General features: G+C 32.9%; 6 protein-coding genes across 6 annotated transcripts; 4 read left to right on the forward strand and 2 right to left on the reverse strand.

Moving 5' to 3' along the window:
- Positions 1 to 2518: 2518 nt before the first annotated feature.
- On the forward strand, positions 2519 to 3897 carry PHYBLDRAFT_5502 (hypothetical protein; the record flags this gene model as incomplete). The annotated part of the gene is made up of 9 exons (XM_018440195.1): positions 2519 to 2738; positions 2804 to 2832; positions 2902 to 2959; positions 3061 to 3157; positions 3233 to 3330; positions 3409 to 3495; positions 3566 to 3646; positions 3731 to 3806; positions 3867 to 3897. Coding segments are annotated over 9 exons (777 nt in total), but the record flags the coding sequence as incomplete, so codon positions are not given.
- A 685-nt stretch (positions 3898 to 4582) lies between these two features.
- On the forward strand, positions 4583 to 5727 carry PHYBLDRAFT_69509 (hypothetical protein; the record flags this gene model as incomplete). Its single annotated transcript, XM_018442104.1, has 6 exons — positions 4583 to 4615; positions 4707 to 4732; positions 5074 to 5122; positions 5198 to 5359; positions 5465 to 5641; positions 5692 to 5727. The coding sequence occupies 6 exons, from the start codon at positions 4583 to 4585 to the stop codon at positions 5725 to 5727; spliced, it is 483 nt and encodes a 160-aa protein (XP_018288692.1).
- Positions 5728 to 6381: 654 nt separating this feature from the next.
- On the reverse strand, positions 6382 to 12372 carry PHYBLDRAFT_24312 (hypothetical protein; the record flags this gene model as incomplete). The annotated part of the gene is made up of 9 exons (XM_018439838.1): positions 6382 to 6415; positions 6481 to 6559; positions 6635 to 6715; positions 6788 to 6874; positions 6944 to 7041; positions 7110 to 7206; positions 11876 to 11933; positions 12004 to 12032; positions 12090 to 12372. The coding sequence occupies 9 exons, from the start codon at positions 12370 to 12372 to the stop codon at positions 6382 to 6384; spliced, it is 846 nt and encodes a 281-aa protein (XP_018288693.1).
- A 1226-nt stretch (positions 12373 to 13598) lies between these two features.
- On the forward strand, positions 13599 to 14345 carry PHYBLDRAFT_171401 (hypothetical protein; the record flags this gene model as incomplete). The annotated part of the gene is made up of 4 exons (XM_018436589.1): positions 13599 to 13685; positions 13711 to 13742; positions 13884 to 14053; positions 14221 to 14345. The coding sequence occupies 4 exons, from the start codon at positions 13599 to 13601 to the stop codon at positions 14343 to 14345; spliced, it is 414 nt and encodes a 137-aa protein (XP_018288694.1).
- Positions 14346 to 20193: 5848 nt separating this feature from the next.
- PHYBLDRAFT_115329 (hypothetical protein) lies at positions 20194 to 21591 on the forward strand (the record flags this gene model as incomplete). Its single annotated transcript, XM_018428453.1, has 9 exons — positions 20194 to 20524; positions 20582 to 20610; positions 20681 to 20738; positions 20806 to 20902; positions 20966 to 21063; positions 21126 to 21212; positions 21271 to 21351; positions 21423 to 21501; positions 21558 to 21591. 9 exons carry the CDS (start codon positions 20194 to 20196, stop codon positions 21589 to 21591), a joined length of 894 nt encoding a protein of 297 aa, XP_018288695.1.
- A 2542-nt stretch (positions 21592 to 24133) lies between these two features.
- PHYBLDRAFT_148574 (hypothetical protein) lies at positions 24134 to 25716 on the reverse strand (the record flags this gene model as incomplete). The annotated part of the gene is made up of 8 exons (XM_018432110.1): positions 24134 to 24216; positions 24291 to 24371; positions 24445 to 24531; positions 24616 to 24713; positions 24784 to 24880; positions 24946 to 25003; positions 25105 to 25133; positions 25194 to 25716. The coding sequence occupies 8 exons, from the start codon at positions 25714 to 25716 to the stop codon at positions 24134 to 24136; spliced, it is 1056 nt and encodes a 351-aa protein (XP_018288696.1).
- Between the last annotated feature and the right edge of the window lie 1033 nt (positions 25717 to 26749).

The following is a 26749-nucleotide window of genomic DNA, read 5'->3' on the forward strand; positions in this document are numbered from 1 at the left end:
TGGGATAATAAGGATTTGCTTGATAAATCATGTAGCTAAAGACTTTTTATCTAGAAATTGTTTATTCATAATACTGTGAATAGAGTCTATGTTTCCACCTACTCCTCAACTTGCTTTAATTCAACAACAGCAACAACAACAGCCTTGTATTTGTATTCATATATGTACGAGGACTAGAAAGAGCAAAAGAACAGAAAAATGTGGAAAAATCACAAGCTGTATCGTTGTGCTTTTGGCACACTGGAAACGTTAATTGCTTTAGTTTCTTAAATGATGTTGAGAGAATGTATACCAGATTGGCTTGACTATTTGAGATATATTGGACACACCTCTCTAAATGTGAAATGTATTTGTCAAACAAAGGATATTTATTTATTTTTAATATTAGTGTGAGAATATGTATTGAAAGAAAACGAAAATAAAGAAAAGGCTTACAAATATCTTTATGAAATGAATACGGCGATTTCGTATTTCTTTTTGCAAGAGGTAGACAAATGATCCAGCTCTTAACTTAGCAGATGTTCTCACCCTCAAATTGTGTAACAAGAAAGTACAAAAGAAGATATTAGCGGTAAAGCATCTGGCTTAAAGGATTGAGTTTGTGTGTCAAGATCGTTTGATGCCAAGGGAGTCAATATATTAACTACTCATAAAGTCATTGTCTCACATATACTTTGTCTCTTGATAATTTTATAGCCTAGAAAATTATCGAGTACAAGGTTGAGATCACTTCATGACCTACTCTAATCAACTCTTAGCAGTAATTTACACAGCTAATTTCATATGTATCGCAAAAATAGATAGTTAAATGATCCAGGGTTCTTTTTTTGAAAGAAAAAGTAACAAATTATTGATTATTCAATTGAAACATTAATTGGATCGAATCCGTTTATCCAATATCCATTAATAAAAATAATCTGCAAGTGAACTGACTGCTATACTTGATCTACATATATAAACGGCTCAAATATTGCAAACTAAATGTGTGCTACAGAAGAATAAACACGTAAGCAAAAGACCAGGGATGGTAACTAAAAGGTTTCTCTTGTAGACTTCATTTTCGACTATATATGTATACATTTTTATGATCTTGTAATCCAAATCAAAACGGCAAGTCGTACAGCTCATCTAATTTTACTGCATGTATTATATTGAGTCTATTAACTTAAAAGTAGTTTGTTGTTGAACATAAAGACTATTAATATAACACTACCGGTACCTGTGTCCTGTTCACTTGTTTTGTGGATCAAGAACTGTTCCTTTAATACAAAACTTTGAGACAGAATTATAGTGCCTACACTTGTAAATTTGAATCTGAATCTAATTTTTCTCTCACACTATCCTTTCACACACGGACAAAAATGGGTCTCCTAATGTTTGGATGTTAACCAATGACACTCAGATATTTACAGATGTTCAGCACTAATTACCATACCCATATTATATATGAATACAAAGTTACCAAGATGTTGAGCTAGATTAAACACATACTCTTATATTGATATCCAAGCTTATCAATGATAGTACCTGCTTATATTCCAGTCATTCCAGTCATTCTTATGATTAGGATATGTTTTTTGTCATACCATAACAGTTTTACTCAAATCCAAGAACTGTACATGTCCTTTAAAATCCTTAAGAAATACAAGTATTTTTAGAGTCTTCCAATAGGATTCATGAAACTAGATGTGTAGTTGTAGTTGGTACTTGCAATTCAAGGTGCACGACATGAACTCGCAAATTTAGACAAAAATTCATATGCTTGTAGATTTGAGGCACAGTACCTTTGTGTGTTCTTAAATTATCATTATTATCTAGGGTTCCACTGATCGTGTGTATTTCACCTGGCGATACATATTAAACACTGTAATTTCTAAATCGTCCTCCATAAAAGTCCAAATTTAGACTCTTTTTCAAAAGATAAAATGGTATGTACTACGCCGGCTTGAATGACAGACTTAAGCTACATGGATCACAGTTTATTTCGGTAAAGTACATTTTTACCAAGCACTCAAGAATGGAATAATTAATACGTATGCAATGCCTTCTTTGAATAAGGTAATACATGGACATTACAGGGTCTACAATTCAAGTAAGCTGTTGAATATGTTATTGTGCTCTACAAAAAAAAACATATATAAACTCCGAGCTATTTTGCTTTATATCTACCTCATCACAATCATCTTGTCTTTTTCAATCAACAGCCCTAGTCATGAAGATCACTAAATTGTCTGTTCTTTCCATCTCCATTGTCTTGGCTTTTTCTCAATTAGCAGCAGCCGCTCCAGTAAAAGATAACCATGTATCTCTTGTACCTAGAGATTATGTTCTTCCACCTGTAATTGATTCTCGCACCACTGTCTCTGGAAGTGTGCCAGTCGTTGATCTTACTACTGAAGATACCGCAAGGTCCAACAATGGTCCTCTCCCTAAAGATGTTGAACTAACCAATGGCATTGGTGTCAACGCAACCTCAGGACCATCCCAAGTCCAAGCTTTAGTAGCCGTTAGCAAGTCTGTTAGTGTTGCCTCTGCAGCTCAGGTTCAAGATTTAAAGCTTTTCACCCAATTGTCTGCCAATGCCTACTGCCGCATCGTTGTTCCCCTCAACCAGTGGACTTGTGACCATTGCTCTGCGGATGAAACCCTTGTCAGTACATTTTTTACTGTATTGATCGATACAAATGGCTTTATTACCAGAAACGATAAGACAAAGACCATCAATCTTGTCTTCAGGGGTAATTATATATCAATATATATACACATTAAAAAGAATCTGGACTAAAATGCTTTTAATATTTAGGAACAAACTCATTCCAAAACTTCTTTACTGTAAGATATATTTGCTTTTATACGTAAACCGAATACCAACTAATCTTATACATTCATACACCTTTTTAGGACATTACTCTTATCACTCAAAGCTATCCTCCCGTAAAGAATGCCCGGATCCATGTCGGTAAGTATAAAAATCCAAATAATAAAAGGAATGCCTGCTTCTAAAGTTTGAGTCCTTTAGAAGTTAATAAAATATATTTATATATCTTTGTTTTTAAATAGGCTTTTATACTGCTTACTTGGATGTTCAGAAGTCAGTTATCTCTACTATGATTGAGCAAATCAGCAAGTATCCTAGCTACAATGTCGCAGTTTCCGGGTAAGATAAAAGGCAAAACACATAGCTCTTGGAACCAATAGAAATATTAACCAGGGGTCTACTATATCATATTAGACATTCACTTGGTGGTGCCCTTGCTGTAATTGCTACTATGGATCTTTACCAGCGCGATACTCGCTTCAACTCGAATAATTTATTTCTCCGCACATATGGTATATTCATTTATTTGTATTTACTGACTATCATTGTCTGTTTCGGTTGTTTACTTGGTTTTCTTTTGTTTACCTAAGGTCAACCTCGTATCGGAAACCCTGACCTTGGTTATTACCTTGCCGGAACTGGCATTGAATACAAGCGTACAGTCAATGACCGTGACAGTAAGTGCACATTTACTTCACAACTTGCTTTGTCCACAGTCTAATGATACTTATATTCTTGGTTTTATAGTGGTTCCTCATCTCCCTCCTCTCTCAAGTGATTACATGCACGTTGGTACTGAGCACTGGAAAAGAGACGATGGATCAGTCAGTAAGTATCAAGCAGAAATATATTATTCGAGTTAATGAGTTGAAATACTAATCTAATTAATATTTCTTTTTTATTTTTTAATAGAAATTTGCACTAATTTTGAATCCAGTGGGTGCTCCAATTCGATCGTTCCTTTTACTACTATTGTCGATCATCTATCGTAAGCTGAACTACTCTATTAATTGAGTACATACACAACTGACAATCTATACTTCGATAGGTACTTCGACATTAATACAGGATTGTGTCTCTAAATCTTTAATGTTACAGTGTGTACCAGAGTGTTTGGTTGGATCTGGAATTTTTATTTAAACACTATTTAATTTATTCAATAAATATATATTTTATTTCTTTACTCCAAGAGTGCATTTTTTAGACAACAATATACACATATACATGATATATATTCAAGCATATGTAGTCGCTAAGTAGAGACCGGGTATCATTTATCCAAATTTAAATGATCACTTAATACTAAGATCGGGATTTTATGGAGGTGACTTGATATTCAAAGCACACAATGTTTGATGCAGCCATAAATATGATATTTGCCTCAATGACGCCAATCGACCTATTACAGCTCATGGCTGACAGTTCTGCTCTGTTCTTTTTCTTCATCTAGATTGTGAGTGAATTGTGGTACCTTTATATTACCGACCTTTTTTTCATATATATATATTCTCTAAGCTATATTCTTTCTGTACTTTTCTTCTTTTTCATTTATGATTTCGTACAAGTCAGCTCACAGCAGTAAATACTTGACAAACTTTTGAAGTGGTATACTAACACTATATAAATGGAGCTCATTGTTTCTCGGGAAACAGTAGTTATCAAAATAGCCAGTATAGTTATTTGACGCCGTAGAAAAAAAAAGAAAGTTATACAGCTTATTTTTTATAATACGAAACACTTTAGCGGAAAAATAGATAGCCTATCATGCAAATTAGAGATGAGTTTGCTGCATGTGAAGTGGGAACAGCAACACTTTGCCCAAAGCCTTCTGATACTATTTTATAAATAAAATCTTGTGGCATTACATTCTAGCTTTTGTATAATTAAGTGTAACGTGAAAATATTTGCTGGAGGGTAAAAATAAGTATTAGCATGCGCAAAAGAAAAGTGTTTCTTTTTGTATTTTAACTCCACTTTATGCAGCCACAATGAGAATATGTTTTTGGCCTAAGTATTAGATGTTCCTGTAGAGCAATTGCTTTTCTGTCCAATTTATTCTCTTCTGCTCTTCCATAAAAGATTAAAACTGTATAAACAATAAGAACAAGAAGTTAGTGTGGCTGTAAAGAAATGTGTATAGATAGATTTAAAGATTTTGGCCTACAAAGCTTAACAGATGTTAGTAAATCTAATGATTCTCGAAAGTTTTTTCTCTCTTCTCTATTCTATTTACACCGTGTGCTTATTTATTTTAGAGCAGTAAATACTTGTACACTAGCTCCCATGACCTTCAGGGTTACTCAGGTACCAAAAGTGAAATTAGTTCTTTATAAGAATAAATTCCTGTAACCAATAAGCTGGGTCTTTAATTTGAATTAGCAAACAAGAATTTACTTCTCGTCTTCAAACATCCGCAAAAATCATACAGTCAAAGCTCGATATAGTGATATGGATGGTGGACAGAAATTTTATCACTATCACTATATCGAGCGTGTTTTTTTCTTACTCCACGCATTATTTAGTGATATTTCTAATGCCGCTGTGAGTGACTACTGTTTTCTAATAGGATTTATAGTATTTTGTCTAAGAAACTGGGCTTGCTTTAAAATGCTAAATAAAATATATACTACATTTATTTTTTTATAGTACAAAAATAAACTCAGAGCTCGATACAGTGATAATAAGGAGGCACGGACCCAAATTTTCCAAAAAATTATCACTATATCGCGATTATCACTATATCGAATATCACTATACCGAGCTTTGACTGTATCCTTTTTGATGCACAGAAAGATCAAGGTACAGATTCAAACTGAAAACATAGTAAAGCTCATATATACATAATTAAATTATGTCATTTCTCTGATATATAGAGTGGACAATTTATTATTGAATGGAGCTCTATTTAGTGAATAAAATATTAATCCCGTATATCCTTCCCTTTGACCCTTTTAATATTGAGCCCAAAATATAAAATTATATATATATGCTATTCTTTATAGTAAACAGGATCTACTAAAAAATCTGGGCTGACAATAGTATACATGTATATAAGTGTTGGGGTAGCTTTAAATTTTCTAATTTTCGATCATTTTGGATAGACAGTATAGTCAGAGCCCGATATAGTGAAAATAATGGGGAAAGAAAAGGCATACTACTGCCACTATATCAAGCTTTATGTGTACTCAGGTAGGTAGCATCTCAGTACACACCAATTCTGTGCCGTTTGTACTTCCTGAAAGTCAGAAGTAATTTACAAATATTAAGTACAGTCTTACGATCAATTCGTATTTATCAGCTTTTATTTTTATATATTATCTTGGCACAAACACAAAATTTGCTGACTGTTTTAGAAATATTATTGGAGTTAATAACTAATTGTATATTGACTGGAAAATATATACATAAATCAAAAGTTCCGAGGCTTTCCAAAGCTTTCATATATTTATTATTATTATTATTATTTAATTATTTATACTAATTAATATGAAATATGTAATAAGATTTTCAAAGAATCACTAGACCGTGCTAAAGTGATCCTTAGTATTAAAAACAAGATTTTTTTAAAGGCACAGCCCTGTGTTTACACCAAAGTAACTGTAAGAATAAATAAGTATTGGGTTGGTAAAGAGTAAATTAATGTGTTTATTATAGGAACTTACGATAGGTGATCGAGTACAGAAGTAAAAGGGACAATCGAATTTGAGCAATCCCGGGAATCAAGTACTGTGTTGCAGATTTCTATCAAACAAGTAATTATTAGAATATGTATTGAATATTCTGTGTTTTAATCCAAGAATAGTTTTCAATACTTACTGACAGCTTTGTTGCTTTTAATCCAATACTCATCACCATTATGGTAGTATCCAATTGCTTGAGGAAGAAGATGGGGAATTACTGTCGAAAATAAGGACAAATAAAAGTTGAGTACAATAGGGCATTACATATACTTAAAGAACTTATACTTACTATCACGATTATTAACTACACGCTGAATCTTGATACCAGTTCCAGCAGCGTAGTATGCAAATTCCTTATTTCCAATACGAGGCGATCCTTTGTGGTTACAATAGTGTGTTAGCTATTTTGTTTGAGACAATCAAGGCTACCAATAGCTTAAATTACCAAATGTGTAAACAACAAGGTTACTTGAAGTGAAGCGGGTGTCTCGTTGGTATAGATCCATAGCAGAAATTACAGCAACAGCACCACCAAGAGAGTGCCTAGTAATAAGTAATAAAATGTAATTGTTATTATTTTTCTTCGGCAAAACGGCATATTTATGGCTTACCCTGATACAGTAACCTTGTAGCCTGAGTATTTTGTAATCTGGTCAATCATTGATGATACAACAATATTTTGGACCTCTAGGTACGAGTTGTAGAAGCCTAAGAAATTATATTGCATCAGTAATCCAAGATATGACTTTCATAATATAGCTTTTTTATGTACCTGTATGTAATCGAGCACCTTTTACAGGAGGATATGGTTGAGAAACCAATTCAATGTCCTATTTCATTCATGTTTAAATACATATGTAATACCAGTATTGGATTTATACATTCTTTACTTACAGTTATAAAGCTTCTAATTGAGTTTGTGCCTATTAAACAAAAGATAGTGTTAGTAGTCTTTTCTTTCTGAAAGCATTTTATTTGCACAAACCTCTGAAAGACAAGTTAATTGTTTTAGCCTTATCATTTCTTACAATAAAGCCACTCGTATCGAATATTAATGAAGAAAACGATTTGACAAGAGTATCATCCTTTGAACAGTGAGGGCAAGCCCATATATTAAGCGGAACAACAGTACGACAGTAGGAGTTTGCGGCAAGTGCTGTATATAGCTTCAGCTCATTGATTTGTTGAGTGGTAGCAAAAATACCAGAATCGCTACTTTCTGTTATAACCCGTACTCTGGAGGGGACAGAAGTTGCATTCATGGCTATACCCTCTTTACTCTCAGTACCCGCGGCAAGAGGACCATTGAGTTTCTCGGCTGAAACTTCGGCATCAAAATCAATTTCAGGTACGGTTCCTGGGATTGTTGCGCGACTGGTAATTACAGGCGGGAGAATATAGCCTCTGGCAACAAGTGATCCACTACCAGCCTGAACAGGGGCGGCCATGACTGAAGAGGATAAAGCCACTATTACAGAAATGGCAATTGCGGAAAAGGAAGAAGTCTTCATTACTATTACTGTTTTTCAAAGTTGGATGAGAAAGAGTGTCGATAAAAAGAAACGAAGAAGATTATCTTCTCTTTATATACAGACACGCAGACACATACACACCATCTCTAATTTACCAGAGATATTTGATAGAATTTGTGTCTATGAACCGGTTATTCCACAGAAATGGTGTACTACTTGCACAGAAAAAGTGCTTGCATATGTGAGCTTTGTGTCTTGAATACACTAGAAAAAATATATGTAAATCTGAAATATGCCTTACGATAGCGTTTTTTTTGGTCATTCAAGAGGGTAACACACGTATTACAGCCACTTTTGATTCAATATAGATGTGGGTTTTTCAAAGACTTTACATGCATTGACAGGTGCAAAACACACGATCAGTGGAACACCCTTATACAGTTGTTCAAATATTTATTATAATTATTTATTTTAACCCTAGGAACTCTTTCCCTTGTCTTTATTTAAATGTTAATAAACGCAATTTACATTAAATTAATAGATATTATATAATATTATATACTTTATTTTATATTTATTAAACATTAAAGTATAGATTACTATAACTAATGTGTGTGATCTATTTGGAAGAGAGGTACGGCTTCTCAATAGAACTAAAGAACTTCTTGTATGATAAAGAATTCCCCACATACACGCCTAAAAATAAGTAGCTAGTGTGGCGTTTTATAGAAGTCACTCGAGTATGATTATCACAATAAGGGTACAACTCTTGCTACTAAGAGCAAAAAGCAAAAAAAATAAAAAAAAATAACAGTAAATAGATATTGATTGTACACATCTTGTGTTTTTTTTTATTTGCAGTTCCAATTAAGGAATTTGATGGGCTAGGATTGATCTTAAAAGATATAATAAACGCGGAGAAGATGTGTGATGGGGAAAACGCATTTGGTAATATTCCATGAGCACAAACTGATGTTGGGAGATTACAAGTAGTCGCCAGATTCACTCCGGCTCTGAGACGTTCATTGTTACATAGCACAAGTAAGCTCGAGGCTTGAACAATAATATATTAAAGTAGTATCCAGTGTTATACCAAGCAATTCCTCTCCCGTTTGCAAGACATACAGGTAAGCGAATGCTATAGAATTACTAAGGCTTTTCTTTAATGTCTTTTTTTTTGTAAATCAAATTTAAGATAATGTAAGAGCCTCTATAAATACAGTTATTTTACTATCATTTTCTTTAATCAATTAAATACTTAAATAAGCACTACTTACTACTGTTTAATATATATGGCTTTAAAATGAAATAAAATAAATTCTATAAACGATGTCAGCAAGAGCTAACTCACTTTTTATAAATGTGAAAAGATATAAGAAAAAAAAGTAAGCATCTAAAGCAGATCTAATGGCTTTGAAACTTCATATTGCCTTTAGCGTGATGGGACTATAAATTATCATGTTCCATTTAATAGAGTATCAAACTTAAGAAAAGGTATTTCCTCATCAATAGAACTAGTTTGATGACATATTATTAATAACAGATCTGTCTATTAGCATAAGCTTCTTAAAAAAAAGGACAATACAAAACTCTATGGCTATCGTTAAAGTGTTTATAATTCATCATTATTAAGGCATGCTAGCTTTTAAACACTATAACTACTATCCGTTTTGGCCTCTTGATAATGAATTGCTCATAAATGGCTCTTGACTTCAAATACTCAGAACTGCTGGCATTCTGCTGAGAGTATTCGACTAAACATTTCTTTAAATCAAATCTAAATGTAACTCAGTGTCCTCAAGTTGAATATCGCTCGCTTGTTTGCAACTGTATTTCACACGGTTATTTTCCGTTCGTTAAAGGCCCGTTTGTCACTGGGTTGCGTATATTCAAGGGCATATAACAGCCAAGCACTTTTTAATTCAAAGAATAGAAATGTGTCTTTCTGTATTTCACCTTGAAAATGGTGCATGTGTTTTTATGAATTAAGACTATTCACTTTTGCTCAAGTTTAATTTTATATATGGTGAAATAATCTAAATATACATATCAGCAATACAAACCAATGTACTCCTCATTCTTCCTATTAAATCATGCTTGTCACACAAAGTTTTTTTCCTAAAAAAAAAGAAAAAGCTGTGTTACCAAAGGAAGCTTTTCTCCACTATATATATTATACATGTATTTCCTCTTATTTAAAACTGTTAATCATCGGCTAAGTCCATCATTTTGTCAGATAGTTTACTTTACATTCTTATTAATGGTTTGAAAAGTTCTATAAGTAACTTATGATATGGCGTATACTATAGTTGGATATCCTTCCACCAAAATATACCTAATATTCGTGCCTTAACAAACGGATAATTTTAAGAAAATAAAATCTGACTAAATAGTGTCATGGCACAGGTACACTTTATTGCTTTACTGGCCAATTAATTCAAAGGCTTATAAAACCAAGTTGGTGATGTAGACTCAACTGAAGGATATAGAAAGAATTTGTAATGAAAATAATAAATCATCAAAATACACTCATACATAAATAGTGTACAGTTGAATTGTATATTCATTGGCACAAAACTCAAAGCTTACTTAAAAGTCACCTTGGAGTATGTGTATTCTTCTTCCACTGTAATACTCTAAATGGTCTTAACCATTTAGTGATAAAAAAAAGATCTTTACTTTAAAGTATATATTCTTGCCAGGACCTATTACTATATCTTTTTTTATGATAAATTTGAAAAAAGTTATTTTAGAAATATACATTGTAATACTTTCAATAAAATATTAATCAAATTGACTGTAAAAGTAGATATTTGAGTTTCTAGCTGTCTTGGCAGCATAATTAGTTACACTGAAAGAGTTTACCCGTAAATACATTATATTCACGATATTTTATAGATATCTACAAAGAAATTAATTTAACAAAATTAAATTCATAAAAAAGGTGGATTTATTAATTCTCTAAAAAGAGGTTTTTATTTAAAGAAAATGATGCTATTTAAGCTAATAAATAAATTGATAAATAAATAAATAATGATTAAATGGATATAAATAAGGTATTAAAGGCAAAGGCCGGTGTTGATATCAAAGTAGCTATTAAATCGTTAAATATGTTAGTTTCATATAGACTGCACGGGGATTTAGCTTACCTAAGGTGGTCAGTAAGCTTGGTAAAGGGAACTATGGAGTTAGAACACTCTTCGGAATCGAGAGTATCACCACAGATTTCTAGTGAAACAACGTAAATTAACTGCTGTTATAATATTGCTATTTGTAAGCCTTTTCTGGCAAATACTTACTGACGTTGTCTCCATCTTTAATCCAGTATTCCACACCGGGGTGCAAGAAACCAAACGATTGAGGAGGAAGGTGAGGGACAACTTGTAGATACATAGTGAGTAAGACAATGCTTCAAATTTAAATCTTGTCAAGACTTACTATCTTGTTTGTGTACAGTGCGCTCAAAGTCGATACCAGTTCCGGTAACATAGTAAGCAAAAGTGGGGTTTCCAACACGAGGTCCGCCTAGTTTTAAAAACAGAATGTTATTATAACAGTAAAGGTATTATGTCGTTATAATGTTACCATATGTTCTGACAGCAAGGTTTTTAGCGTTAAAGCGAGAGTCGCGCTGGTACAAGTCCAATACACCAAGAGTAGCAAGAGCACCACCAAGAGAATGTCTAAAGAAAATAACAAATAAGAATTTGTTCTTAATATTAAATTGAATGTGTTAATTACCCAGATGCCACGACTTGGTAGTTAGGGAAAGCTGCAATTTGCTCAATCATATTAGAAAGAACTTCCTTCTGAACATCCAAGTAAGCCTTGTAAAACCCTATATTTGTATCGTATAGAAATTATATATACATAATACACAATAGATTGGTCTCTCAAAATCTTACCAGTGTGAACTTTAGCACCGCTGACAGGAGGATAGCTCTGGGCAATAAATTCAAAATCCTTTTCAGAGTAATAAAAAAAAATAAGTATATATGCAAATCATGTTATGGTCTCTTATAAGAATACTCACGGCAACAAAGTTTTCGAGTGAGCTTGTGCCTGTTAGGAATAAAAACATATTATTATATAGTTAATTGAAGTCAATTGAAAGCCTACCTCTGAATACAAGGTTAATGACCTTGAGCTTATCGTTACGAGCAATATATCCATTGGTGTCGTACTTGGAAGAATCAAACGTATATACGAGAGTGTCATCCGTGGAGCAATGCTTACAATCCCATTCATTTCCGGGGACAACGCTGCGGCAGTAGGCGTTTGCAGAAAGTGTGGTATAAACCTTCAGTTCCTGAACCTTGGCAGCGGTAGCATAGACATCTGCCCTACGAGAGATTCCAAAAGAGGCGGCACTAAGGTCGATAGTAGTAGAATTCAGGCCCATACCACCCTTCTGCTCAACATTTGCAGGAAGAGGACCATTGGACTTCATTGCGTTCTTCTCAGCCGACAAATTGACGTGAGGCAATTTACTTGGGACCGCTGTACGGCCAGCAAGAATTGCAGGGAAAGTGAATGGCCGGGTAACATTGGTCTTGAGGGTGTTCTCACTAGTAGGAGCAGCCATGGAAACAGGAGAGGAAATAAAAAGCAAAGCAATTGCTACAGCAGACAAGGGAGTAAACTTCATGGCTGATGGTAATAGAACGATTGAGAGATAAATGGGAGATGTGTATAATGAAAAAAATAAAGATATTCTTGGCTGGTATATATACCTTTTTTTTACTCCATTAAATGTGGATAACAGCTTAGAAATGTCCAAAGCATTAGACTTTAACCACTGTACTACTTCACTATAGCGATGTCTGACAAGATATATAACCTATCGTAAATTACAATAAAAAATAAAGTCTATGGGTGCTAGTCCGTGGATAGTGGGAACTTTTGAGGATTTTTCTAATGGCAATTTTGGTATCGTGACATGCAAAAATAATGCTTAGGTACTACCTAGTAGACTCATTAATTTCAATTAAGGCTCAAATTCTTCTTGGGTAAGGTATACACGATCAGTGGAACAATCCATGCCTGACATATTTTCGCTCGTTTAAAAGGTTTCCTTGGTGTTGCTTTTAAGTCTAGAAGTTAGGTACAAAAAATATACATTAAAATACGGTACATTAAAATTCATACTCATATCCTTCAAGATTGATTTTATTACTGTTTAATTTAGTTCATAAAAGTTGCAGCATGAAGGATCTAAATCCTTTGATATGAAAAAAAAAGCGAATTGAGTCTCAAATACGCTCAGATGTATCCCTCTACACAGCGAGTTGCTTGTAAAAAAATAAGCAATAATTAAGATGTAAAATTGTGAATAATAAATGGTGATGAATTAGTTGCTGTATATAGCATAAAAGAATTATAGTAGTGATCTGTCATCGATCACTACTTTTAGATACCGGAATTTTCATATGCTGATCATAACTTCTGTCCAACCTTGCAGTAAAGAGTACAAACATCTTGTGTACCATCAGTTCTTAGAACAGACATTTACCACATATTGCCCGACTTGCTGTTTCTTGGGTAAAGACGGTTCATTGCGGGGAAACGTTCAACTGAGTCACATTGCATAAATCAATGTTACACTGCTTGACTTAAATAAGACGAGATATGTTCTCAGCATCACCATACATTGGTAAACAAAAGTGGATATTGGATATTGGAAGTATTAGCGTCATTGGAATTATTACGTTCTTGGTAAAATATCTCGGATAAAATTAAGTATAAATCTCACAATGCCTACTCTAGCATAAAGTAAGATATTCTTTACGGTTAACGGGATATAATCTTCCAGACCCCATCTTGGATGTGCTCCTATTAAAACCATTTTTCCCACAAGTGATTCAAATCTTTCTATAAACCCTGGTAACGGCAATTCTACTACAATTTCCGTAGGCAAGTCATATTCAGTGGAAAATATATGGGAATGTCGGTCTGTCTTAAAAAACCTTCATATAGTGGCGGCTTATACACAACAGGATTTCTTGTAGACGGCGGTTATTTGTCCGAAAAAATCAAAGACGTTGATGATCCCAATTGTATTATGTGTGACTTGCTAGAATACAGTGAGCAGTTTTCCTGGTTTTTCATATTCAAGAAGATGATAAGACAAGAATTCCATCATTATTTTTTGTATACCCTACCTGATTTCAGTTATTTTGCTTCCTCATCCATACCACCTCTGCAACAATCACAATCCGCGATACTGATACTAGTGTGCTATACTTTATAGGTTTTCCAATTATAAGAATATGGGAAGCGCACTTTTGTCTGGTCTTTGATGAAGTGGGCTTCATACCGAGCCGCATAACGACTATAATATATTCAAAATCAGAACCACAAAAGCGGAAGAAGTAGTTGCTTAACTATACCAACCGTGATTTTCCAATAAACAATACAGTAAAAAATCAGTCTTCCAGAGAAAAATTTAACAGATAAAACATATACAGATAATTACTTTTTAACTAGGCTATATTTATGGATAATACCAAGAGTTTAAACATACACTTTTACATAACTTTACAGCAGTTTTTTTTTATTAGCATTTGATTGTATTCATTTCACCCTCCTATAATTCCCAGCTTTCCTTGTGCTCTCCGCCCTGTACCAAGATTTTAGTCGTCTAGTTTATCGGATATGCTCAGCTTTTTGTAAGCAATATAAAATGTAATATAGCCCAGATAATATCATTGAGTATCGCTTTGATTCTGAAGTACAGAGTACTGCATATTATCCTTTTGTAGTGCAAGTTCATTTTAAGTATTTCTGTTCATTAAATTCCATTATTCTTCATACGCCGTCAGTACCAGATTTCTATGGAATCCATCTATTTCAATTTCAATACAGAATTATACAAAAATAGCTCTCAATCAAATACAGTCAATGTTTGACGGGATGTCTGTAAGACGACTCTCATGTGTATTTTTGTATATTTCTATTCTCAAAGATAGTTATAGCTAGTTCTTGCTCACATTATATAAGTCTGTTCCAAAGAAGCTTTCTGTACTTTTACAATGCTAATAATAGATGTAACTGTAATATTAAAATCGAATTATTATATGTTCTTGTAATAAACTTGTTTATTATAGAATTTCTATCAACAGTCTCAAAATATATCTATAATCATAGTGGGTCATATAAAACTAAGCAATTGCTTTACTATTCAAAAGTCATTATAAGGTTCACTGCTTAATAATAAGCACAGACAAGTAAATAAGACAAACCACAAAGCATAAATTAGACATATACTTTTAAAAACATTTATTCGCTAAAATTAATTTTCAACAATAATAAATGAATCGAGTACTGTGGTTCTTAGCAACTACTCCCTAATTCTAAAAACATTTTCAAATTAAAAACATTATCATCAATATTGAGCTACACATTAACTGCTTTACAGAATTATGTTGAGTTATTATTAATATCTTTATAAAAATAAAACTAATACTTTTGAATAACTCTCAGAGCTAATGATACTCAAAAGCTACGAATCTCAAAATGTAGAGCACTGTCTTTCATTAAAATAACGGCTGCGCATTACAGCTTGAATACTTAATACTCATTAAATATTGATCCCCAAGGTAGTTATAATTTAATAATTGCGGTAGAATACGAAAAGCAGTTAGAGCACACCACAGTATTAAATAAAAATATCCGGCAATGCTAACAAGATACAATCTTGCTTGCTATTAACGTCATTATAATTGTATTGCACAATGGAAGCCCACAAGTTAGTAATAGTATTATTTATGAGATAAAAAGTAAATAATTTATTATAATATGAGGTTAACCCGAAATATAGATCTATGATAAAGTAACTCCTCGAAAACAAAAAATAAATGAATCGTATTTTCTGAATGTATAAATAAAGAGATTCGATAGGATAAGCTATAAATTATGCTTGTACAAATTGATATCTATACGCATGACAAGAGCACTATTGGGAGAGTGTATTAGAAAAGAAAATGACATGTTCAATTTGTATACCTGTCTCTCGTTGTACACAGCAAGCGTACTCGGTAATAGAAGATTTGTAGGTAAGACTTATTATCGATTGAGTAACCAAAGCAGTAACATCATTGATCTGAATATATTTTTAAGAGTTACACAACTTCAAACTTGATCCAATGGTATTAATCATTTGGTCCACCATTCATTTGTTATACATGTGCATAAATAGAACATTAAAGTGCATACTTACAAGTTTGTGCTTTACCATTAGCGGCAGATCTATCTATGCTTTCTCCAAAAGAGATGATATAGTGCTTATAACAATAGAAGTCTATTTATCAAAGAAATATACCGATTGATGATTTACAGCTGTATCTGTATTTGTATATATAGCCAGAAAGCGATTGTCAGACTTTTAAATGTAATAATTAAACGCTTATAATAATCTTAATTAGGTTATTATTATAGCATTTAAGAATTGACAATATCAATTGTTATAAATCTTTCACAGTAACATATCATAAATATGAATGTATAGATGATCAATTATGGTGTGGACAGACTAAAAGTTAAAGCGAAAAAGACAAAAAAAAAGGGGCAAAAAAAAGTTCAAATTAGTTCAAATGCATATTAAATAAAATCAAATGCTCATAATATCATCTATTCCATCATGCAAAAATATTTTCTTGTAAGTTTTTTAGGCCTTTATTCCTATGGCACATCTTTTCCACTAAAAAAACGCTCTTCTTCTCAATCCAAGTGGTAATTAAAGAAGATTAAGCCAGTCAGAGTCATTCGACATTTTTGCTTTTTTGCCGTTATTTCAACTTTGAAAAAAAAAAGTTCAAATGTTTTTGGGATTTTTTTAAAACTTTCATCCAATCATACAGCTTACAGTTTCACCCCCTTTTTTTGAACTTTTACAGTAAAGATGTACACCAACAAGTTTGATAGCGAGAATCAGCTCATAAATTGAGCCAAGTACAAGGTCAATTATACCCAAGAGCCTTTTTGTCGAAAACGGCAATAATCTGGAACATACACAAGAGATAGAATGCTTTATGTTTTGAAACCAATATTGCATGGTAATATTAAAAGAAAATTATGAGCATCTACTTGCTTTTTTCTTATTCTCTATTGTAGAACCAATTGGACAAAACATTATATCAAAGCTAGTATGCTTTAAACAACCCATGCTTAATTTAAAAGCAAACTTCTTTTAATCGGTTATGTTCGCAAGTCTGTTGGAGATGCAAAAACATCCAAAGAATGGTGGATAACCTGTTCAATAGATGTAAAGTAGATCAGTGCTTTGTTTCATATTCCTCTGATTCCCAAAGCAAGATACAATCAAGGTACATAAAAAGGCACTAATTACACATTCAAAGAAAACAAAAAAAACATTTATGGGAATACCCAAGGTACTATATGTGTATATTTCCATGTTCATTTAAAAGTATTGATTTTATTATTATATATAGACATGCTAAATGCCATCTTCTCGCCAAAAATAATATTCTTAGTTGTAATTGACTATAGCGGTCTATCAACAGACCATGCAAATATCTCTGAGTTTATCGAGTGAATTTTTTTTTAAAAAAAAAAGCGTACATTTTCGTGAGTACTAATTACTTTTATAGAGAAAATGAATCAATTAAAAAGATCATAGCGGATTGTTTCCCATTCACATGTGATGCCGTTGAATTTGATTGATCAGACATAATTAACGACATTAATGTACTTTTGCCATTCGATTGCCGAGTATCTCCACGGTAAAGATAGGAAAAAAAAGAACAAGAAAACAATTATCTCTCCAATTATTTTCACCATTCATTTATATGCACTAAATTATTAATACACATTATTTCTATCGATTGTAAGTTACATAAATTGGAGTAAACGCTATATTTAATGGACTAGTTTGTTAACAAATAGAGTAGACTACATTATACAAGGCACACTCTTAAGAGTTGTGAACTATTATGAATGGACATTCTTTTTCAATAAACAGCACAGAAAGACATTCCTAAGCTATTGTGTAGCATATTAACTATTCTGGTAATTTATTTTATTTAATAGATATATATGAAGGGGCGTATATTGAGAAAGTTTCTTAATAGTAAAGCAATTGCTTAGTTTTATATGACCCACTATGATTATAGATATATTTTGAGACTGTTGATAGAAATTCTATAATAAACAAGTTTATTACAAGAACATATAATAATTCGATTTTAATATTACAGTTACATCTATTATTAGCATTGTAAAAGTACAGAAAGCTTCTTTGGAACAGACTTATATAATGTGAGCAAGAACTAGCTATAACTATCTTTGAGAATAGAAATATACAAAAATACACATGAGAGTCGTCTTACAGACATCCCGTCAAACATTGACTGTATTTGATTGAGAGCTATTTTTGTATAATTCTGTATTGAAATTGAAATAGATGGATTCCATAGAAATCTGGTACTGACGGCGTATGAAGAATAATGGAATTTAATGAACAGAAATACTTAAAATGAACTTGCACTACAAAAGGATAATATGCAGTACTCTGTACTTCAGAATCAAAGCGATACTCAATGATATTATCTGGGCTATATTACATTTTATATTGCTTACAAAAAGCTGAGCATATCCGATAAACTAGACGACTAAAATCTTGGTACAGGGCGGAGAGCACAAGGAAAGCTGGGAATTATAGGAGGGTGAAATGAATACAATCAAATGCTAATAAAAAAAAACTGCTGTAAAGTTATGTAAAAGTGTATGTTTAAACTCTTGGTATTATCCATAAATATAGTCTAGTTAAAATAGCAGCAATTTGTACGTGCCTTATTTGCTAACCTTTCTTCTGTGAGTTTACAGCAGGTAAACCGTAAAGAAGGTCTTCCTATTTCATGGTAAGGCCGACGATTTGAAATCTTTGCTCAATTATATCCGAAATATCTCACCAAGAAAGTACTAATTTTAAGAGCACTAATACTTTCAATGTACGATATCTACTTCTTTTTTAACAACATATAGCGAGGTTGACAACATACCTCGTCTTATTTAGGTCAAGGCAGTGTAACATTGGTTTATGCAACGAGACTGAGCTGAATGTTCCCCCCCCCCCCCCCCCCCGCAATGCACCGTCTTTACCCAAAAAACAGCAAGTCGGGCAATATTTGGTAAATGTCTATTCTAAGCATTGGCAGTACACAAAATTGTTGTACTCCTTACTGAAAGGTTGAACAGAAAATATGGTCAACATATGAAAATGCTAGTGTCTAAACGCATTGATCGATGACAGATCACTACTATATAATTTCTTCACACTATATGCAGCAACTAATTCGTTACCATTTCTTATTTATAATCCTACACCTAAATTACTGCTGTAATTTGTAAAGTAATTTGCCATGTAAGTAAATGAATACATTTGTGTGTATTTGACGCTCAATTCAATTTTTTTGTATCAAGGGATTTAGATCCTTTTTGCTATAATTTTTATAAGCTGAATTAACCAGTAATAAAATCAATCTTGAAATATGCTATTATGAATTATATAGTGATTAACATATATATGTAAATATACTCTATATATGATTGCTGATTTTAAAAAGATGTTCAAGGTAGCTTTGGGTGGACAGAATGTTAGTTATTAGATGTTGCACTGATCGTGTATACCATACCCAAATAATAATAATATTTGAACTGTAAATAGAACTTATAAATTTATAGTGATACTCAAGTTTTATTTCGCATGTTAATATACCAAAATTGCAAAAGAGACCCTCCAAGCTTTCCCATTATCCATAGACTCGCTCCATTAGACTTTATATTTAATTGTAATACACAGCAAGCTATATATCTTATCGGGCATCTTTGCTGTAGGGTTGTACAGTGCTTAAAGTCTAATATCTTTGAAGTTTCTGAGATTATATCGACATTTGATATATTTATATATATTTTAAAAAAAAAGTATATATACTAGCAACTGTTGTCTACATTTTCTTCATTATACACATCTCCCATTTATCTTTCAATCCTTCCAGTATTATCAGCCATGAAGTTCACTCCCTTGTCTGCCGTAGCAATTGCCTTGCTTTTTATTTCCTCCCCGGTTTCCATGGCTGCTCCTACTAGTGAAAATACCCTCAGCACAAATGTCACTCAGCCATTTACTATCCCTGCAATTCTTGCTGGTCGTACAGCTGTCCCAAACAACTTACCTGATGTCAATTTGTCGGCCGAGAAGACCGCAATGAAGTCCAATGGCCCTCTTCCTGCAAATGTTGAGCAGAAGGGTGGTATGGGTCTCAACTCTACTACCATTGACTTTAGCGCCACCCCATCTGGAATCTCTCGCAGAGCAGATGTCTATGCTAGCGCTGCCAAAGTTCAAGAATTGAAGCTTTATACTCAACTTGCTGCAAACGCCTACTGCCGAAGTGTCGTTCCTGGAAATAAATGGGACTGTAAGCATTGCTCCAAGGATGACACTCTTGTATCTACTTTTAAGTCTTCCAAGTACGACACCAATGGATACGTTGCCCGTAACGACAAAACCAAAGTCATTAACCTCGTCTTCAGAGGTATGCTTTCATTTGGCTTTGATTAACTAGATACTAATGTTTTGTTATCGATTAAAGGCACAAGCTCACTTCCAAACTTTGTTGCCGTGAGTATTCTTATAAGAGACTATAGTATGATTTGTATATATACTGATTTCATCTTGTTACTTTGAAAAGGATTTTGAATTCATTGCCCAGAGCTATCCTCCTGTCAGTGGTGCTAAGGTTCATACTGGTAATTTTTGGAAAGAGCAATGTACTATATATTATGTTGATCTAATTACTGTATAATACAAAATTAGGATTTTACAAGGCTTACTTGGAAGTTCAGAAGGATGTTCTCTCCAGCATGATCCAACAGATCACATCTTTCCCTAACTACCAAGTTGTTGTCTCTGGGTAACTCACATACATAATTTAATATTAAGAGCAAATGTTTATTTATCTTTACATTTTCTTTAGACATTCTCTTGGTGGTGCTCTTGCTACTATTGGTGTATTGGACTTGTATCAGCGCGATTCTCGTTTTAACGCCAAAAACCTTGCTATTAGAACATATGGTAACATTATAAATAGATAAAAAAACTCTACTGTTATAATAACATTTTGTTTGTAAAACTAGGTGGACCTCGTGTTGGAAACCCCACTTTTGCTTACTATGTTACCGGAACTGGTATTGACTTTGAGCGTACCGTAGACAGACAGGATAGTAAGTTTTAACAATATTTAAATTCGAAGTACTGTATTACTTACCCAGAATTTACTAGTTGTGCCCCATCTTCCTCCTCAATCCTTTGGTTTCTTGCACCCTGGTGTGGAATACTGGATTAGAGATAACGACAACGTCAGTAAGTATTCGTCAGAAAAGGCTTACAAATAGCAATAGCATAACAGCAGTTAATTTACGTTGCTTTACTAGGAATCTGCGACGATGTTCTCGATTCTGCAGAGTGCTCAAACTCCATCGTTCCATTCACCAAGCTTTCCGACCATCTTAGGTAAGCTAAATCCGCATAGAGTATATATGAAACTAACATACTCAATGATTTAATAGCTACTTTGATATCAACACCGGCCTTTGCCTTTAATACCTTATTTATATCCATCTAATAACATTATTTATTTATTAGCTTAAATAACATCATTTTCTTTAAATAAAGACCTCTTTTTAGAGAATTAAAAAAAAACATTTTTTTTATTTCATTAAATTTTTATACAATTTTAAAACAATATTTGATTTAAAAAAAAAACACATATGAAACATGTTGGTTATGCTTGGAAATATAAGGATTAATATGGAAAACAAGACTCTGTGGTATAAAATTTTGGATACTGATAAAATACTCTTTTAATTTTACCAGTAGAGATGGTATAGCTTTAATATATGCTTTTACCAGCACATATCAGTATGGGTTGAAAAATAACTTTACTTCCAAAATGTTTCATATATACTAAATAGTAATGCATTATACCAAGAATATATAGCTCATCAATAAATAAAAGAAAAATATATATAAAGATTGTTTAATGTGCATACTTTATTCTGGAATAAAAATTTGCGTAATCATAGAGTACATCCTTGACATAATTAATCTGTTTTAAATCTTATATTATTATTATTCTTTAAAATCTTAATGTATATAGTAGAAAAGCTGTTTTAACTTGTGTTATCGGAACCTTTTAGATTTGGTAACATATTAGAGCTAAAGTCTGGTTCAGAAGTTAAGACAGTACTTAAAAGGTTGACAGACCTTTTTTTTCCATTTAATATCCTTATATTGGCCAAGACGTTGTATTGAAGCTTTTGCGACAAGCGCAATTCATATGATTCGAAATAACTTGATTACTAACTAATAATCTCTAGTGTTTTGTATTGTATTTTAAAGGAAGGTTAAAGGAGATTTCTCGCACGCATTTATAGCTAAAGTATATGGGAAATAATACATTAATGATATCAATTATATAATATAAGTAAATATCAACTTTATCCCATTATGATTGATATATAAGTTTGTATTCTATAGACTTAGCTGAGTGGATTGAGAGTATTTTAAGTATACACTTCTTATATTAATTGACCCTAGTAGTATTGCTGCAGATAGAGTAAACCTAAAAATACACAGACATTCTACATGTCAGAAACTTGTTGTTTATTAAAAGCAGTAGGCAAGATTCTCGTTTGATACTTGCTAATAATGGTATACTCTTACCTATAGGAAAATAAAAGGCTGGATTCAAGTATTTTATATCGGACCAAGCACTTCAATATTGCCAACGTAAAGCTGTTGAATAAAATAAAGCACACCCCTTTTTTTACATCAACTGTTTCAGTAACACTCCCAAACCAATCATTTGTTTCTACTGCAATTATTATTAATGAATTCGTTCTGAGCAGCTAGTATTAACTCGTTGAAGTTTTACCAAAGACCCAAGTACAAAAACTACTAAGAAAAGCTGTACCCAAAAAGAAAGAAAGAAAGAAAGAAAACATTCCTTGTGTTCATGTACTTTTCTTTTAGTAAGCAGAGTATTTGATTGATTCATAGCGATTATCTAATGTTCAGCCGACCATTTCTAGTACACAAGGAAGTGATCGACAATATGCTTGTTTTATTTTCTGTTGGAAAATCTCTATCATATATACTATTTACAGACACAAAGATCTGTCAGCTTCCATTCTATTTCAAAGCCCACCAGTCATTATTTGTGTTACAGAAGCTATATAGATCTATCTTATAATGTCTTGCTCAAATAATCCAAAATGTGTTCATTTAGGTTGAAATTGGGGGAGTTTTAGAGGGCTTTTTTGTAAAACGATTTAGTTATAATCTAGGATATTTTACGATTTTCTTTAATTTCAGCATTAGAAACATCCTTTAGGACATAACACGATCACATTAATCTTAAACATCTCTTCATATCTACTAGTCGATGTAAATGAGCTAATTATCTGTACTAAACACATTAATACATTGGAAATCATTGTGGAGATTTCTAGAAATAGCAATTGTATGGGTGTCAATTACAACACACTAATGCATAACTTCCTGTAAATCTTATATCCCTGTTCTTTCTTCTTCTTTTTCTTACCTTAAAAATTACTGCTAAATTTAATTTATATATACCGGCTGGTATGATAATTCATTGTGTATGTTACTTGACTTAAAATAAGAATACTTTTTGTGTGTTTTGAAAGGGTTTCTTCCTATTTCTGGAATTCGCGGCCTTTATCTTATCCACACAGTGTATGAGATATAGTATTAAACTATGAGTAATATTTATTTAGAATAAAAATCTTTGTAAATGAAAAAAAGGAACTTTTTGATATTCTTGAATAAAGTCAAAGCCATCAAGGAGACAAAAAGAAACAATCAAATAGACAAAGTTCTGTAAAATATCAGGTTTAATATACCTCTAAAAAACGGTATATTAAATACGGAAGCCGGTATCAATATCAAGGTATCTCAAAACAAAAAAAGAGAACTACACCAAAAACGAATCATGTTCCTTTCACTTATACTAATTAAAGAATATGGACATTCTCCGCTTTACAAATAAAATAGATACCAAGGTATCTATCAAATCATCAAGACATGTTAGCCTTTGCATTAAGATCTAACCAATTGTAGCTTACGTAAAGTGGTCTCTAAAGCTAGTGAATGGGACAATGGAGTTGGAGCAATCTGGAGAATCAAGCGCATCATCACAAATTTCTATCAAAAAGCAACGTGAATTAATTGAATCCATAATACCCGTTATTTATAAAAAACGTCTGGCGAGTACTTACTGATTCTGTTGTCCGATTTATTCCAGTATTCAGTGCCAAAGTGCAAGTAATTAAGTGCCTGAGAAGGCATATGAGCAATAACTAATATATATATATATATTAATGTATTTCAAGTAAGTAAGCCAAACAAAATTGAAGAGATCGCAGTACTCACCATCACGCTTGTTTACAATGCGTTCAAGGGGAATTCCAGTTCCAGTGGCATAGTAGGCAAAGTAAGGATTTCCAACACGAGGACCACCTGATTATTATGTTTGTGGATAAAAATGTTATAATTATAATTATTGCTACAGTAATATGATTAATATGATTGCTTTAAACGTACCAAGAGTTATAATAGAAAGGTTTTTAGCATTGAAGCGAGAGTCGCGTTGGAACAAATCTAATCCGGCAAGTACCGCAATACCCGCACCAAGAGAGTGTCTAAGAAGGGGTGAAAAATAGATGCAATAATAAGACTTTGTTCCAAATACCCGGAAGCTTGTTTAATTACCCAATGACAACAGTTTTGTAGTCAGGGTACTTCGTTATCTGTTCAGTCATGGCTTTGAGAATTTCCTTCTGGGCATCCATGTATGCCTCATAAAAACCTAGATGAGTTTCAGATGTCAATAGTGCCAATAGTATCTGCCATAGCATTCTTCCTTGATCTTACCGGTGTGGACCTTAGTGCCAGGGACAGGAGGGTAGTCCTGCTGAATCAGCTTAATATCCTGTTGTTGTTTTTGTTTTTTAGAGTAACAATATAAAGTTAGTATTCATATAGAGCGTATTGGTTCTTTTTCTTTTTTTTAAAAAAAAATTAAACCCTTACAGCAATAAAGTTGGGCTTTGTGATTGAGCCTTTTAAAAGATCTTTGTATTAGTCCTCTCTGGTCAGCTTTATTCACTTGAATAGCTTACCTCTAAACACAAGGGTGATAACCTTGGTCTTATCGTTGCGTGAAATATAGCCATTGATATCGTATTTGCTCGACTTGAATACAGAGACTAGAATATCATCTTTATAGCAATACGTACATGTCCAATTGCTAGCCTGGACACTAGGGCAGTAAGAATTGGCAGAAAACTGTGCATATTTTGTCAATTCATCAATCTTGGCAGCGGTAGCATACACGTTTGCTCTGCGTGAAATTCCGCTGTGGGCAGCATCAAAATCAAAAAGGGAAGAATTGAGTCCCAATCCATGTATCTGTGCAACATTTTCTGGGAGCAGTCCATTGGCTATCAAAGCCATCTTTTCGGCGAATAGGTTGACTGCAGGGAGAATGGTTGGCATTGTTACGCGCTCGGCAATAAGTGGAGGGATAGAAAAAGGTTGGGTAACATTATTAAAAGTATTTTTGGCGGCGGGGATAGCTAAAGACACAGGAGAAGAAACAAGCAATATAGCAACTGTTATGATAGATAAGGGAGTGAACTTCATCTTGAGTATTACTAGGAGTATATATATATATATATATGGGAAAATGAATTAAAGAGGTATATAAATAAGTACTACAAATAATTATAATTATAATAATTATAAAATGAATAAGACTCACTAGTATATATATATTTTAGTTTTTAATTTTCTTTTGAACGTGAATAGGATCCCCCGAATTTAAATGTAATCACTCTTTGATTCGGCACCGTATCAGGTCATAGCAGAGGTGCCTTTTTTAAGGTTTCTAACCTATAAAGAAGCGCCTTTAAAATAAAACTTAAAGAGTTGAGCCGATGGATAATGTACATTTTTTTTGGAGGAGCATTTTCTTCTGCAAGCTCTGTCTTCCTGACAGATTTAATAATAGATTTACTCATATATTGTGGGGAGAGATCCTCTTTTTTTTATATTACATATTATTTAAAAAGAAACTTGAATAATTATTTTTTGGCGGGTACGGAATAAGCGGAAAGCGTTACACTGATGTCTGCCTTGCTCCCCCACTCAATAAATCGACTGATCTGGAGGTCTAAAGTCCGAGGTTGAAGTCTATATCATGTATACCGGTATTTAGCATTCCTTATCGAATTCTCCATGCCATTCCTTTCAATTGTGAAGTACATCTTGCATTAAAAAAAGCATTAAAAAAGGTCTCGACGTTGAAAGAAAAAATAAGAAGAAAGAGGTATACTTGTATTTTGAATACGCATAGATAAATAAGTCTGTGTTATGCATTATTCACAAACCAGAAGAATTTGTATTTAACCTTTTTATTGAAATATGGCAAAAAACTAGTAGCTAATCATAATATAAGAGATAATCTGTAATAATTGTCAATATATTTGCTAGAGAATCTGCAGCAGTTACTTTAAAAACCGGTTTTACTTTAAATTCTAAAGTAAGCCTAAAAGTTTCTTTTTTCCAAGAATTCGTCTGCAGCAGTTACTTTTGCGTTTGCTTTATATGGGAAGCTTTTCAGAATCTTTTTCATTTTTCTTTTGTTAGAACTTCGATGATTTCTCCCATGCTTCTT

The sequence above is a fragment of the Phycomyces blakesleeanus genome (genome assembly GCF_001638985.1).
Source record: "Phycomyces blakesleeanus NRRL 1555(-) unplaced genomic scaffold PHYBLscaffold_18, whole genome shotgun sequence".
Classification (NCBI taxonomy): Eukaryota; Fungi; Mucoromycota; class Mucoromycetes; order Mucorales; family Phycomycetaceae; genus Phycomyces; species Phycomyces blakesleeanus.